Below are 17,389 nucleotides of genomic sequence, written 5' to 3'. Positions count from 1 at the left end.
AGAGAGATCTGGAGGAACTCAAACCTCCCTCCGAACATCCGGACCAACCGTTTCTTCCCCCGCCCAAGCCTCAGAAACGCCGCTCGTGTTGCCCGGCTCTGCGGAGCTTCAGTTTAGGACAGTGCGCGTGCGCCTGGTCCGTTGGTAACGTCTGGGCTCCGCGAACCATAGAGAAGTACGAAGCCGCTGCGCAGGCGCGGCCGGCAACCCGCGGCCTTTCCTTCCTGTGGGGCCTGACTGGCCTTCAAAACCTGGGTTTGAAGCGGGAGCGCCATGCCTCTCGAAGAGATAAGGGGTTCCTTCAGGGTGTTTGAAAACTCTCTGCGGGGAAGCCTCCAAAAAGTTAGTTTCGAGCATTTGCAGGTGGGCTGTGACTGCGCCAGCAAGTATGTCCAGGTAATCATCATCATCATCATCATCATCATTTATTTATTTATTTATTTCCAAATATATTTCATTTCATTTCTACAGGTTCCGCATAGAATTCCAATAATTATGTGTTTGTTTGTGTGTGTGTATATGTATATAAATGTATATATTTGTATCTCTTTCTCTCTCGACATATCGACTTCAGGTAAACTTTTATTTCTTTAATTCCAAATATATTTTATTAAATCTCTACAGATTCCACATAGAATTCCAATAGTTATGTGTCTGTGTGTATGTATGTGTCTTTTGTGTGTGGGTATATATAAATATGCATATTATGTATCTCTCTGTCTCTCTTTCTCTTTCGACATATCGACTTCAAGTAAACTTTTTTTTAAAATCCTAAATATGTTTTATTAAATTTCTGCAGGTTCCATATAGAATTCCAATACACCTGTCTGTCTGTCTGTCTCTATATATCCATCTATCTATCTGTCTATCTATATAATATAGACCAGGCATGTCCAACAGGTAGATCGTGATCTACTGGTAGATCCCTGGACGTCTGTGGTAGATCACTGGTAGATCATTGGCTCCCCCCAAAGAAGCTGAACAACTGTGGCTCCCCTTAAAAAAGCTCAACATTTTACCTCCCCCCTGAAAAAACTCAACAACTTTGACCTGAACCCCCGCCAAATGGGGCTTCCTCCTTCCTAAAAAAAGCTGAACCCCCCCTCCAAAATTGGGTAGATCACTGCCAGTTTTTAAAACTGTGAGTAGATCGCAGTCTCTTGGGAGTTGGCCACCCCTGATATAGACTTCACATCCCATTTTCCATGTTCCCCCCCTTTGCTGCACCCCATTTCCCTCTTTTATATCATAACCATAACACAATAATAACCAGTTTTTTTCTGGTGCTCATAGTTCAAATCCTGCTCGCAGATTCTTCATACTATAATATCTTTTTAAATAATACGTATCTGAAGAAGTGTTGCATGCACATGAAAGCTCATACCAAGAACAAACTTAGTTGGTCTCTAAGGTGCTACTGGAAGGATTTTTATTATTATTTTGTTTCGACTATGGCAGACCAACACGGCTACCTACCTGAGTCTTTAAATAATGTTCAGGTACCCCCAGAAAAAAGGACTGGTTATTAATTTGATTCATATACTGCCCTTCATCATAATATCTTGGGGCCGTTCACAGGATAAAATACAGGGTAAAAAAATATGTAAATATTCAAAACAAAAATAACAGAACAATACCCCCTGCCTTCTGCAATACATGACTGGGGCCTGGGATCATTTTCATGGGTCACAAGTTGTGTAGCACTGCTATTGGCCTTTTCTTGCTATTTTTAAAGTATGGTTGAGTGTATGGTCATGGGAATAGCTTTAATAGGCTTTATGTTGCTGCATATTTCTAGGAGAGACTGATGTGCTCATGTTTTGCTTGTGGGCTTCCTGTAGACATCTGTTTCACCACTGTGAGAACACGATGCTAGACTAGATATGCCTTCCGTCTGATCCAGCAGTGTTGTTCTTAGGTTATTTATTTAATATTTATTTATTTATTTCATAAAACTTATACACCGCTTTATTGGTAAAAACAACAACCCTCAAAGCTGTTTACAAAAAAACAACAACAATAAAATTATCACTAGATTAGTGCTGAGCAAGATCTAGTGACATTCTCAGTGACAGTTGATTCAAATTTTCTTTTATGCAGTAGTTTTGCCTGCTTTCTTTCTGTAGCCATCAGCTTCTTATAATTTAAGTTAACTTGGGTTCCATTAGTTGAACACTCCTGGGAGTTGCTCCACTGATCTTTCCTGCCCTAAGGATGTGAAGGCTCCCATATACATGTGAACCACTCCTGATTTGTAGATGGTTTAAGCAGAAGCTTGTAAATTTAAGTGCACTTATCAATTAGTTAATTTTTTTAACAAGTTACAGTGATATCTCGGTTTTTGAGCGTCTCGGAAGCCGAATGATTGGGAATCCAAATGCCAAAAGCCCGTAAGTAATTGCTTCCGTTTTTGAACATGTCTCGGAAGTCGAACAGCTTCCGCTGTGTGTTTTTCTATTTTTGCCATTGACTTTGCCGACCGCCCTTTGCTCCTCGGTTGTCGAACGTTTTGAAACTCCAACATTCTTTTGGAATGGATTACATTCGACAACCGAGGTACTTGTGATTAATTATTTTATTTATTAAATTTGTATACTGCTCCCTGTCTATTCTCACTTCCTTTTTGGAGACATGGTAGTCCTACTCTTATAGTCAAATCCTGAACAAGCTTACTTGAAAGTAAGTCTTAACTGAGTGTTGCTTTAATCAAAAATATCCTGTGCTTTGTCTTATCTATATACGGTAGTCATAGCATGTTCTCTCTTTTTAGCATTTCTTTTTTATTACTGGAACCATTAGTAAACCAGGAAGAAAAATATAGATGGCTTGGGAGCTTTCCATTTAAGACATAAACTTTAAAAAGTGTTGTGATAAAAAAATTTCCAGTCTGGTGACTTAATGGAGTTCTTTTTTCTTATAAAAGAATCAATGGAGTCTTCCAGATTTATGGACATTTTTCAAAAAACTGGAGGGACTGCACCACAATGTGACTTTTCTTTTTTACTTCCTCAACATAAAATCAGCACAGTTTGCAGCAATAATTTTCAGCTGTCTAGTAGCTGTTTCAAAACAAGGAATACACATTGTCTTGTTCCATCTGTGGCTACAAATGTGTTCTAAATTCAAGTGCTTAGTGCTGGTGGTACATTAGTCCTCTTGTATAAACTTTACAGAGTAGAACACATGAGACCAATCTTCTTCAACATGTTTGCTTTAATTTGATGATGATGATGAATTTAATTTTAAAGCCTTTTATCATTACTGGCACTTGGGGATATAAGCTGAGAATAGTACTGTTAAACTTTAATTTTGTTTGCTGTGGAAAAAAGCTTTTCAGCGAGAGCATGCAATTCAGCCATCATTACTGTTTCTTTGCTACTTTTATCTACATGTACAGCATAAAGCCAAATATTGCATTTTCGCGTCACAGCAAACTGAGGATTACAAAAGAAAAAATCAATACAACCTTTTACTCTTTATGTAGGGTAAAATGGAGGTTAAAAAGACTCGTGAATTTTTGTGATGTCAGGTATTTTTAATTCACACTCTTTTCTCCAAGAATACCTTTTTATCTCTAGTGCATGAAGATCACAGTAGTTATCCGTTTTCTATTAATAAGCTGCAGTTTGGAAAGACAGCTTTTTGACAAGGACCCTGGCAACATATCAGTGTTTTAGCTTCCACTTCCATCTTCCTGCAGTGAGGCATGGGGAATGGTTGTAGGGTATACAGCATGGGTAGGCAAACTAAGACCCGGCGGCCGGATCTGGCCCAGTCGCCTTCTGAATCTGGCCCGCGGACAGTCAGGGAATCAGCGTGTTTTCACATGAGTAGCCTACAATGTGTGCTTTTATTTAAAATGCATCTCTGGGTTATTTGTGGGGCATAGGAATTTGTTCCTTCCCCCCCCCTCCAAAATATAGTCCGGCCCCCCACAAGATCTGAGGGGGACAGTGGACCGCCCCCCTGCTGAAAAAAATTGCTGACCCCTGTTATACAGTGTGTCTCCTGCTTGCGAATTCTGCTTGGATTGAAAGCCACATCGTTGCAAAAAGGGCTGCACATCCCTTCTTTTTTACTGTGGCCACACCTGCCAGCATGCGCGTTCCCCCCCCCCCCCCAAGCAGGAGGACAAGAGTGAACATGGCCCTCTGGTCAAGAAACGTTAGTCACTTGCTGAGGGGGGCATTTAAACAACCAGTGTTCAAAATTAGCCAGGTGCCAGGTGCATTTTACACCTGGTTTTTGACCACCTGTGACCAATTGAAGCTGCCTGGGCACCAGAATGGTGCCTGACATCTCCACCATCTGGAGGTGCATGCCTGGGGATCATTGGATCTTGACTGTTTTCACACACTCATACCCCGCCCTGTAGAATTCTGTCATAGATATTTTATCTGCACTATCGGAATGAATTTCAGGAACCAAAATGCTTTTTCTGTATAGCCTGAGCAGGAGTAGTCGCCATTAGGAAAAAGAGGCCAGAATAAGACCCGGATCAAGTGACTTTTCTTCTTTAAGTCCTCAAAGTTCTTTAACTTACCGTAGCTCAAGGTTATCATCTGAACTAGCCAGATGTTTAACTGAGAATTAATCACAGTTGGTCCATCATTTGAAAAATCAGACCTTTGAGCTGTCTTACCCCAAAATAGCAACTAGATATTTCGTTTTGGCAACTGTAACGTTGGTTTAAGGATCCATTTGGCATCTAGTTTATATATAACTTGAGTTTCTAACACTGTTGATGACATGTGACACCCTTATTAAAATATCTGCACTGACTGCCCATCTACTGCTGAGCCAGGTTCAAAGACTTTGTGTTAATTTACAAGGCCCTGTACAACTTAAGTCCAGGGTACCTTATGAGTCACCTAAACCCTTATATCTTAGCTTGTTTACTAAGAGCATCTGCAGGAGAGTTGTTTATCTCCCAAGTTGTCGAGGCGCATCTGACAACAACAAGAAACCATGTGTTTAGTGTCATCAGCCCAGTCCTGTGGAATGTATTAGTACAGGAATATAATCTATGACTGATTTCTAAAATAGATACGGGGCACCGAGGGTGAGAGGGGGGAGAATGCCGTTTAAAGTTGTTAAAGATCACTGCCACAGTTGGTTTGTGTACGGAAGGAGAGCATTTCTCGTTGTTCTGGTGCTGGCGCAAAATATATGTTCAGTACTCCATTTGATTGTGATAGATAATTTCCTCCGAGGGAACTTGCCTCGTGGTGAGGAGAGAATTTAATGCATCTGAAAGCTGCCTGAAGAAGCAAACAAACTAGGTGACTGTGAAAGGCTGGCACAAAGAACACGGTTAACAAGGAAACTAGCTCTTGTTAATTTGACAGAAGCAGTTATTGGGGCATCTGCTAATGTGCCAGGGATTGCTCTGGAGGACGCACATCTGCTTTCTACCTGGAAGCAGCTTTCAAATATATTATGATGATCACAGTGGTTGTACTGCTGCATATTTACTGTTGTTCAAGTGTGATTGCCGTGTAATACATAGGCTCAGAATAGACAAATACATCCTTGGTGTACAAGCAGAGATGCCAGAGGAAAAAGGCAAGTTGTAACTCAGGCAGTTTAATACACAGGGCTGTTAACTACACCTGACTCCTTCAGCTGTGTGTAACACGTGCAGCATTCAAGAAATTCCACTGTTCTTGAGAGAGAGAAAGAATATGCCATGTGTGAAGCCAGGGGAGGAAAATTATTTCTGGCCTACATTCTGAATTGGGTAGCTTGGAGTACCCCCACAGTTACCTTGCTCTTTTGCAGTACTCCCAAGCAGTGTTGGAAACTCAAGATATATAAGCTAGGTGCCAAATGGCTCCTTAAACCAGGGTTACAGTTGCCGAAACAGAATGCCTATTTACCATTTGGGGGCCAGACTGATCGAAAGTCGTCGTTTCAGTACAATTTTTTGGTTCCTAAAATTCGTTGTGCAGATAAAGTATCACAGATAGAATTCTACAGCAGTGTTTTTCAACCACTGTTCCGCGGCACACTAGTGTGCCGCGAGATGTTGCCTGGTGTGCCGTGGGAAAAATGGAAAAATTACTTTATATATAGTCAATATAGGCACAGAGTTAATTTTTTTAAACATTTTCTAATGGTGGTGTGCCTCGTGATTTTTTTCATGAAACAAGTGTGCCTTTGCCCAAAAAAGGTTGAAAAACACTGTTCTACAGGATGTGTTGCTAGTATGTGAAAACAGTCAAGATCCAAGGATCCCCAGGCATGCACCTCCAAGATGGTGCAGAAGTCAGGCGCCATCCTGGCACCCTTTATTGGTCACAAGTGGCCGATAGCCAGGTGCAAAACATGCCTGGCAAATTTTGAACACTGCTCCCAAGTACAAAGTGAAACAGATCTGCAGTTCCCAAGGTTGGGATGAAAGGTTGGGCATATCATGATCCGCAGAGAGCAGTGGAAAATTTGCCATGGCAAGCTTAAAACTGTGGACCTTGGTTGGTCTGTCCTGAGAAATCAGAATCTTAGAGTTGTACAAAACATTTTTTTTTAAAAGAGTCATAGAATCATACCATTGCAAGGGACCGCAAGGGTCATCTGGCCCAACCCCCTGCAATGCAGAAATCTCAGCTAAAGCATCCATGCCAGATGGCCACCCAACCTCTGCTTAGAAGCTTCCAAGGAAGGAGAGAACAAATGCAGAAGCTAGGTTTGGACCCCAAATTTGTGGTGTTATGCTTATGTGATGCTCTGCTGAAGAAAGGGGAGGTGATTTTTATAAATTCCTGCTTCTCCTGCCCCCGAAAAGCTGCTCTGGATTGTTTGGGGGGGGGGGACCCTCCAGAACAGCATGGCTAGGTTTTGCTAGTCGCTACAGAGTGAATCAGCAATAATTAACTCCCTGGGACTTCGTTAAGTGGGAATTGCTGGGCAAATGTTCCTCCCACAAATGGAAGGAGCCTTTCCATTCACAGAACTCTAGATCCAAACCAATGATTTCTAAAGATATTTTCTATAACAGTATTGAAACACGACACAGTTTGACAAACTATTTGGTTACATGAGAACTGCTCATGTAAATAAATAAACTGAGTTTTACTGAATTAAAAACACCAGGCTCCTTAAAAGTTTAAAGGCTGCCCAATGCATTGTGGCATAGGTTCAGATGGGCCATATTTTTTTTTCTAAGCCAGGTGTGAAGAACCTGTGACCCTTCAGATCTAAACTACACATCCCATTGTCCTTGGCAGTTATTGGCTGGGGATGATGGAAACTGTAGTTCAGCAATCTCTGGAGTGCCACAGATTCCCCACCCCTGCTCAAGACTTGTTCAACCAAACGTGCTTAAAAAGTTCTTCAGACTTCACCACAGGGATGTTGGAGCATGGGGCTGGCGCAAGGGTTGGGAGTGGAGGCTGAACACCTGAGGAGGGTTTAAGTTTGTCATGTTTTATGCAGAGCACAAATGAATATGGGGTGTAGTTGGAGTAGAGATGTGAAGGCCCGGAAAAAAACGGGTTTTTCCCTGAAGCCTTTTTTGTTTTTTTTCTGAAAAATTGGGGGAAAAAAGATTATGGAATGTTTTATTTTAACATGATGAATAAAATATTTTAAGATAAGGGGTTCAAATATTTTATAAATCATTTCTAAAAAAATATGTATGGTATCAGATTATTCTAATTTCTGTGAGGACAATTAAGTCCTAGGTTACAAACTGAACTCTCCAATGCAAGAACAAGATACATTTCTTCCTTTAGGAGGTGCTGTCACCAGAAAAGAAAAAGGTTTCAGTTTTGTTTTTGTATGTGTGTGGTATGCATTGGTTCTGTTCCTCTTCACTAGGCCTCAAAGCTCTGGAAGAAAATATAGAGCAACAAAAAGGGCCTGAAAGTATATACTTAATTACAGCTCAGAAAATGATTCTGATTAAATTTCATGCCCATTCATTGAAACTTAGTCCCACTTCCTTCTTCAGTTCTTTTTATGAGAATATTTTTTTAAATACCGTGGAGAGGAAATATGAATAATTGTTACTTCTGGGTTTTAAAAAATTGTTTTGTGGAGTTTTTTTTTGTTCCACATAAACTAGTAAACAGTTCAGGAGATTGTTGCTCCATTTGTTACAAATACAAATAAATATTATTTTAAAAGTAAATTCTGTTTGTAATAATTGTTGGGATACACTATATTTTTAATATGCTAGTTGTGGTAATTTTATGCCCATTAAAATTGTCCATAGTTATATTTTATGTTTCTAAAGTAACAGAATGACTTTCAGTCTGGAAAAAGAAGAAGTGCTAATGTAGCATTTTTTTCAATTTTTCTGAAAATTTTCATTAAAAAAAAAAAAACCCCGGAAAAAACGGGGTTTTTTCCAAGCTTCAAAATTTCTGGAAATTTTACATCTCTAAGTTAGAGTAGGAGAGGTCATCATGCTGCTGGAAGCCTAGCTTTTGATGGTCAGCTGCAAACCATAAAAATGAATGTTGCCATTAATTTGGAAGTTATTGAGGACTCTTTTAAGAGGCACAGGACACGCTGTTCTACCAACATTCTTTGGATTTGATATCCCGCGAACCCGGTTCCCCAGATTACGAGTCTACCGCTCTTAACCACTACACCACACTGGCTAGATATTGAGCAGTTGGTCCCGCAATGCTTCCCCATTTGTAAAATGAGACTGATGATTGACTGCTCAGGATTGCAGTTAGGATGTTAGATAAAGATGATGAAAGCAATTATAGGTTTGTATCTTTTATGTTGGGAAAGATGGAGGGCACAAGGAGAAGGGGACGACAGAGGACGAGATGGTTGGACAGTGTTCTCGAAGCTACCAACATGAGTCTGACCGAACTGCGGGAGGCAGTGGAAGACAGGAGTGCCTTGTGTGCTCTGGTCCATGGGGTCACGAAGAGTCGGACATGACTAAACAACAACATATTTTATGAAGCACTTTGATAATTGTTCTGCCACTGTAAAACCTGATGGAGCACTGCTGTTGCAGAGATCAGGCACCTATCCGAAAAGTCTGGGTCAAGTAATGAATATGATTGAATATTTTCTATTGGAAATATTTTCGACTTGCTAATTAGACCCTCCTCCTATTTCTCATTTCAGGGAACAGTTGCTGCTTCCTATCCATTAAGTAAAGTGAGAAACGGGACATCTTTCTTCAAGATTATACTTCAAGGTATTTTAACATAAAGTTCTCGGTTGTGCACCACAGGCAAAAGTTGTGGGAATGTAATAAAGGGGATAATAACAGATATAGTGAAAGATCTAAAAAAAACAACAACCCAGTGTCATATGCTTTTACAAATGGGAGAAATGATTTATTTGAGGAGGCATCTGGAACTCAAAGAAGTGTTTTGCAAATTATAATATTATTTATTTAACTTACCGTTCACTTTTTAAACAAAGTACCTCAAACCACCTTACAACAGAAAAGTGATAACAAGTGCAGTAAAACCAACATGACACTAAGAGAGCAAAATCTGTGGCATTCATATTTTTTTCAAAAAAGGAAGGCCTAAAACATCCCACCCCACTGAAGGAGACCATGGATTATCAAAAACTAAAGGCCTGCTGAAAAACAAATGTTTTTGCCTGGGCCTAAATAAGTAATGGTGGCTCCTTCCTTGGGAGACCATTCCATAACTGGCGAGTTGAGACTGAGAAGGCCTGTTCTTTTGTCAATACCTCCCTTGCAGGGGGCACACAAAGAAGGGCCTGAGTTGTAGAAGGCTTTATAAGTCAAAACCAGCACTTTGAATCAAGCCAAGAAATGAATTGGTATCTTGCCATCTCACTGCTGAATTCGGCACCTGCTGTAATTTCCAAACCATCTTCAAAGGCAGCCCTACATATTATGCATTGCGGCAATCTATCCTAAAAGTTACCAGAGCATAGACAACAGAAGCTAGGCCTCCCTCTACCCCAGGGGTCAGCAACCTTTTTTCAGCCATGGGCCGGTCCACTGTCCCTCAGACCATGTGGTGGGCCAGACTATATTTTTTTTTGGGGGGGGGGGGTGAACGGATTCCTATGTCCCACAAATAACCCAGAGATGCATTTTAAATAAAAGCACACATTCTACTCATGTAAAAACACCAGGCAGGCCCCACAAATAATCCAGAGATACATTTTAAATAAAAGGACACATTCTACTCATGTAAAAACATGCTGATTCCCGGACCATCCCGATTGGGCCGCATCCAGCCCACGGGCCTTAGGTTGCCTGCCCATGCTCTACCCTTTTTAAAATTTCACAGTCCTTATACATCTTGTCTTTTGATGTCGGTCCTCGCCAGCAAGGTTATCTGGACTTTCAATTACAACCTGCTGCTGTGTGCTTCATTGATTGCTTGGTAGACTAGAGCTCATTTTGTGGTCCTTACTCTGGCCTTTCGGGAGCCGCCTTATGTACAGAATTTTTTCCCCCTTAGTTTCATTGCTCACAGGCGTGAGTGTATTTTAATGTCCCTGGCCTCTCAGCATTTGCGATACCCTTGTGAAATCAGAGCTTGCAAGGCTTTCCTTTAGTATATTTAGATAAATGCTACAGTGTCACTGTTCCTGTGTGTCTTTCAGAGTCAGAAAACCCATGTTCTAAGACGGGTGCTATCAATACTTATATGTTTGGCAAGTTGGCAGAGGACTGTGCCAGCGTTGTACATCAAGGGGTAAATGCTTTTATTTCTTTCATTCTTAGATGTTTATTTCTCCTTGTGAACTGTTTTTCTACTGATCTTGTTGACCTAAGTGTGTTTACACGATCAATGCATGCGGCTGCCTTTTTGACCGGGTTAAGGTGCTGACTGGTGTTCAAATGAGTAGCCTCTGTGGCCTGAAATCCCTGGGTGCTATTCACCCACATATTTCGTGTATTAAAGCTGTATTTGTCTTCCTTTTCGTCACTGGAATCTGATATGGTACTGTTTGCTTGAACAGCACTACGGCATCACCTAATGGCAAAATAGAAAGAAACACCTCTTCAAAATACTACAGTACTCTAATTTTCCACCTCAGTGATAGGGAACCAGATGTTGTCAGATTCCAGCTTCCATCAGCCCCAGCCATCAGCCCCAGTGGTTGGGGAGGAGCACAGGTTCCCAACCCTTGCTGTAGTTACTTATATACCCAACAGGTCACTGAGATCTGCTCTGCAGGACAGGTTTTCCTTCAAGGCCTATGGATCTCAGAAGCCTGCTCCACAGTAATGCATAGCAGGTCAATTTACAGCGTCCGAAAGTCGCCAGGCGCATTTTGCTTAACGTCTGCACCATTTGGAGCTGCATGCCTCGGGATCCTTGGAGCTTGACTGTTTCCACACACTAGCAACACATCCTGTAGCATTCTATCTGTGATATTCTAATGGCACAATCGGAATGAATTTCAGGAACCAAAAAAGTTGTATTGAAAAACATGACTTTTGATCTGTCTGGCCCCCCAAATGGCAACTAGATGTTCCGTTTTGGCGACTGTAACCCTGGCTTAAGGGGCCATTTGGCTCCCAGTTTATATATTTGAGGTTCTAACAGTGGTTAGTGGGGCTGCCTGTTCCATGGAACAGTATTCCTGTTGAGATACAGCAGACACCCATTACCTACACTTTCTGAAACAACTGGGATTGCCTTTAACTGCCTGGATATCTATTTAGCCTCTCTTTCTGAAGTCTGGTATGAGCTATGGGTGGTCTTCAACTAGGTTCTTTTCAGAGTAGACCCATTGAAATTAATCACCATGACTAAGTTAGGTTTATTAATTTCAGTAGGTCAACCCCAAGTAAAACTAACTTACTTTTTAAATTTATATATCACCCTTTACCCAGAGGTCTCAAGGCAGTTCACAGAGAGGATCACAATATATAAAATCAAAATAAGAACAATAACCCCCCCCCTCAAAAGAGCCATATTTTAAAAGGATATTGGATAGTTGAACACCCCTTTTTCCTAAATGCCCTTTATAAGTAAACATCTTAAGACTGTAATCTGCCCAGTTGAAACCTATGGTAATTACCATTCATGCCTCTGTCATTCTGTTGAGTCCCCAACCCAACCCCAGTTTGTAATGAGCAGCTTTGCTTGCTGACTTTTATCCCAGCACAGCAGAAGCTGTGTTTTGTTTTTTATATATATATAAAAGAGGCCCTGTGGTAGTGGTGGTCTACCTGCCAGTATTATAGTATAGATTGGGCACTGAGAAATGATTTCAAGTTAACTGAATCGGCTCTTCTACCACATCGTTTAAAGTGTCTGAAACTTAATTAGCGCTTTGCGCCCTTCTTGATAAAAGGAGAAGTAGTAAAACAAGGCCCAAAGCACCAATTAGGAGATCACAGAGATCAGTACTGAGGACCTGTACTGGAAACTACAGCCCTTGAGCTGGAAACTTCAAACAGAGTTGAACTAGCACCAGAGTGTTCACACCTCCCTTGTGTCTTGAGCTGTGGTTATGTGGACTTGTGCGTGTGGTTTTTAAGAAGCTTACTATGAATATGATAGAGGGAGGATAATCTCAGTTCCTTTAAAAAAAGCACAAAACTTAGTGATCCGGCCATTTTAGCAAGCCTGTTGAACTTTCTTTCTTTCTTTAAAAAAAGTCATTGATTTAAATAGTAAATTGTGATGCAAGGAATTGGTTCCCCAATGGGAGATGTAAACGGTAACATAGAAAGGGTATATGCATGTTATTGTTGCTCCTATGAATACCACTATTTTAAAAAACCAAATGTGCTTGATGCTTGCATATTAGACATATGTAGAAGATACACCTGTGTTATAAATTTCTGTATTGGTAATTGGTGCATTTCATAATTTAGTGCTAAAAGCAAAAGCACCATTCTTTGTGAACTATACACTCAAGTTGCAGAGCCATCTTGGTGTAAAACTTAAAAAAATTATTAGATTACATTCTTAACTGCTTCATTCTGCACCTGTCAAAAAATTATCCCCATTAAATTGGGGGGTTTAGTCTAGTCAGCTGTCCAACCCTGACTTGACAACCACGCTCCAAAATAAATTGTGCATGCAGTAACATCTCAAAATGCTGGAACGGGAATGAAATATCCAGGAGCATAGCTCTTTTGGTTTACGACTTACTTTACACCAATTTTAGAAATGTACAGTGCAGTCCTGTGTGTGGCTCTTCGGAACATATGACCTGTTGAGTTCATTGGAGATTCCTCCATTCATTCTTTCAATTTCTATACTGCCCATCATCCAAGGATCACAGGGCGGTTTACAATATAAAAACACAAAAATACAAACCACGATAACAAGCAAAAAACAACACACACCCCCACCGAGTTTAAACGGCCAGATTGTTTAATTAGCCAAAGGCTCAACAAAAGACAGTTTAAAAAAGCTTCTTTGAAATATCAAGCAGAGACATTGTGCCTGAGTTAGGTGCCTTTTTGATAACTAAGGAAGATTCTCCACAAATGCTTAAGGTTTTCCCTCCCCATTTCTTAAAGGCAGGTTGTGGTTCATATGTAAGAAATTTTGCCCATGGATTTTTTAGTTTTTTTGTTAACAGAGTTATTTCTCTCTTTTTTTTAATTGAAAGGAAGATGGAACAGTAGCATAACTAACTCTCCTGCCCCCCTCCCAAAATTGTGGTACAGAATATAATTCATTGCGCCCTGGTAATTCCATTGTACATTAAGCTTGGTTGGAATTTGTTCTAATCCTTTTTAAACAATTGAATCTGTCTGTATCACTTAAGTTAGCAGTCTCCCACCCACCCCGGAAAACATTAAGGTTTGGGGTTTTCAGTCATTTAAAAGAATATCATCAGAGACTGCTGAAGTAGCAAAAAGAGCAATCATAGTGCCGCAGTTTGTTAAAAACTGTCAGCTTTAATCGGAAAGCTCTTTTATTTGTTGTAATCAAATAAACACACGGACAAAAGACATGCAGTAAAAGCTAACGGGAGTGTTGTCAGTGCAAGAGTGAATGCAAAAGATGAAGCGCTGAGGCTAAAATGCTTCTCAGGAAGGGCACATCCATCTGGAAGTACTTAGGGGGCACAGGCAAAATTGAGACGGCGCTTTAAAACTCAAGACAATGCCAGAGATAAGTAAGGTAAAGGAGCCTTTAACTTGCATTGCAATTCCCTGTGCTCAGTTTCATTTTCTCAGGTATCTAGCTTAGTTTCCCTGCCTGTCAGTAGTGTAGCCTATCAACCTTCTCTCCCCCCCCCCTTGCTTCCATGGGAGTTTGCCGGGTAATAAGCTGAGGGACGAGAGGCAACGTGGACAGCTCTCTTTTCGTCTTCCTTTCTCTTTAACCTGACTGCTAATGGTCCAATAACTGCTGACATCTGCAATCTTAACTGGCAAGTGCTGCATGCTGGAAAATCCAGTACCTTTAACTCCTTCAGTGCTGAAAGATACCCAGCTGCTCACTCAGAGCAAGCAGGTAGATCTGGGCCAGCACTGAAGATGTTAATATACAGGGCATTTGACTCTCGGAGAGAGAAAGCACTTAAATCCTGCCACCAGCTTGGCTTGACTTAACTAAAAACAGCCTTGTTGCTGTAACTCCTTTGAGTCAGTAGGGATAAACAAGGTGGTATGTTTGGACATAACAAGAAAGCAGTGAAACAGTATTTCAGTAGTTTGATGCCCTGCTGCATAAATGCTTTTCTTCTAAAGAAGGCTGACCCTGAGAAAGCCACAGTTCACATACAGTTTTCTAAACGTAGAAGGACCCAAAGCCTGTCCCGTCAAGAATTTTACCTGTGCAAGGCAAGCTGAAATGAATATAGCTGTGCAAAACTTGCAAGTGTACTTTTCCCAAAGTTGCAGTTGGCGCTGGTGCAAGGTAATTTTCTGGGAGATCCTGGGCTAAGAAACTAAGATCTTCATGCAGTAATTAAAAATTTGGGCTTGCCTTTTGAAAGTTATGTCCATGTTTCTTAGGACGAGAGCTAACTAACTTGGGAACACAATTACAGAATGTAAATGTATTCTATTTTATCCTCTACACATTTTCTGTTTTAAGTTTGCAGGCTGGGAACCTGTGGCCCCTCTGGGTGTTGCTGAGCTACAATTCCTTTCATCCCCATTCATGCTGTCTGGGGATGATTGGAGGTGGAGTCCAAGAACATTTGAAGGACCACAGGCTTCTCTCCCTGATCTACATAGTCAAAATCTATTTGAATGATGTGTTAATTTAACAGTTCTGCAGTTTGTTATTCATTCCCAATATCATCAATATAAATGATATGTTACTACATTCGATTTTGATTATTCAATACGCCAATCTTTGAGAGTGATGGATGGTTAACATTTGGCAAGTGGATGCTACCTGGGGCTGATGGTAGTTTGGTGTCCAAAAATATCTGCCAAGCTACAGGTCTTTACTCTTGCTTTAGATAATGGGTGGAGGTTTTTCTTCCCTGTTCTTGTTAAAAGTGAGCTTTAAATACCATGTGCTCCCCAATCAGTGTTAGAAATTCAGATATATAAGCTAGGTGCCAAATTGCTCCTTAAACCAAGGTTACAGTTGCCAAAATGGAATGTCTAGTTGCCATTTTGGTTCCTGAAATTCATTATGATTGTGCAGATAAAATATAACTGATAGAATTCTGGAGGATGTGGTATTAGTGTGTCAAAACCGTCAAGATCCAATGATCCCTAAGCATGTACCTCCAGATGGTGGAGATGTCAGGCACCATTCTTTCACCCAGACATCTTCATTTGGTCGCAAGTGGCCAATAGGTGCTAAACGCGCTTGGCTATTTTTTTTACTGGAAAAAGCAAATATAAAGTGTTGTTTAAGTCCTCTGTGAAGTAAGTTTTGAATTGTGTGTATACCACCATCCCTCTGTGGAGTTGGAAAATCTAAGTAACTATATGGTAGTTTTTGTTTTGTGAATGGTGCCATGGACTCCCTGGATGGGTTTCACAGAGCCCTTGGGATCTGTGGACCTCCAATCAGGGACCACTGCTCTATCATATTCCCCCATTTTTATTTTAAACTAAAAATTTGCAAATGGTACACAACCCTCCTGCTCCCTTTGCCCTGTTGGATGGATTGGATAGGGACCGCATAATGACAGAATCAAGTAATAGTGTTTTGCTAACTATTCTTTCTGATTTGGGCCATTAATCGGAGAAAGTGAAGTTTGACTGTTGTACTGAAATGAATCAGATTTCAGTGTTGAACTGTGCACTTGTATTGATTTTAGTGGGGTGCATTTACCTAACTTTATGCTGATTAGATCCCTTTTTGACATTAGCTTCAAAAAAAAGTGCACAGAAAGAGTTTATCCTTTGTCACTTTCCTGTAGAAATCAGAAAATGTGTGTATGTGTTTTACTTTTCCTGTTTGAATAATAACTTTCTACACTACTTATTCTGGCAAACCGGTACATAACCTCCACCCCCAATCCGGAACTATTTTATGCTAGTGTTATTCCATTATTGCTTCAGCTTAGATTTCAAATCACTGACATTTCTTTCTTTTTCTTTTTTTAAACTACTTAAAAATGCTATAATGGAAAGCGCCATTACAAAAGTCAGTCTCCATAAAATGACATCCTTTGACGTTAACGTCAGTATGGCTGTTGAGCAAATACCTTATTTGTATAGGAGGAAGCAGAGAGATTGCAGTAACTATTTTTCTTTCTGATTTATACAGCTGGCAAAGAGACCTTTTAGAATTGAGTTTTGCACTCATCTCAGAATTTTTATAACAAATATCTTCTGTAAGTGACTTAGATTGTTCATCACCTTTAAAGCTATTTGAATTTTTCAGCTTGCTGATATTGTTTTGTTGGGAGAGTTGTTTTTCTTACCCTAATCTTCACAGTACCGAAAAGGCCATTTTGCTCACTCCAGTAGTCAGAAATCGGAAACCAGTTTTTCGGTGCATTTTTCAAAAAGTGCCATTTAAGTTCCATACGATCGATCCTCTTGATTTATCAACTTCTTGTTTGTCACAGATAAAATATTTAGCTACTGTTTTGTTATGTAAATACTGGCAACATTCAGACCATGAAGCTTTGCCCCATCACCCTAGTCTTATGAAAGATGAATTGTAAGTTTTCGTAATGCAACATCTAAGTTCACTGATGACCTACAGATCATTGGAACACCTGTGTATGCTAAAGTATGTAATTAGAATAATAGCATTGTAGAGTTGGATGGGACTGCAAGGTTCATTTAGTCCAACCCCCTGCAAATGCAGGAATCTCAAGAATTAATTTTAAAATGATTGATACCATTTGATGTTTGACAGTGAGTAATATCTAATGCTCAGGGTAGATTCATTAAATTTTATAAATATTTCCATTGATTTTAGTGGGTCTGCTTCAAATATGACTAACATTGACTGTTCCTCAATGCAATTCTTGATTTACCGGTAAACTATTTCAGTGGAGATCACTTAAGGTCTTTGTTTTCCCC

General features: G+C 40.3%; 1 protein-coding gene across 2 annotated transcripts in view; it reads left to right on the top strand.

Annotated features, from left to right (window-relative positions):
* Positions 1-235: 235 nt before the first annotated feature.
* The window catches only part of POT1 (protection of telomeres 1), a 63,495-nt gene continuing 46,341 nt past the window's right edge, over positions 236-17,389 (top strand). The window contains exons 1-3 of one of the 2 annotated variants that reach the window (XM_033161756.1): positions 236-396; positions 9,094-9,166; positions 10,567-10,658. In XM_033161756.1, the coding sequence (XP_033017647.1) occupies positions 274-396; positions 9,094-9,166; positions 10,567-10,658 (288 nt within the window). In that variant the 5' untranslated portion in view covers positions 236-273. Of the gene's footprint in view, positions 397-9,093; positions 9,167-10,566; positions 10,659-17,389 lie in introns of those variants that run through there. The other variant, XM_033161757.1, reaches the window with a different exon arrangement.

Source organism: Lacerta agilis, chromosome 10, assembly GCF_009819535.1.
Source record: "Lacerta agilis isolate rLacAgi1 chromosome 10, rLacAgi1.pri, whole genome shotgun sequence".
Taxonomy (NCBI): domain Eukaryota; kingdom Metazoa; phylum Chordata; class Lepidosauria; order Squamata; family Lacertidae; genus Lacerta; species Lacerta agilis.
This window is presented reverse-complemented; position numbering and strand designations above follow the sequence as displayed.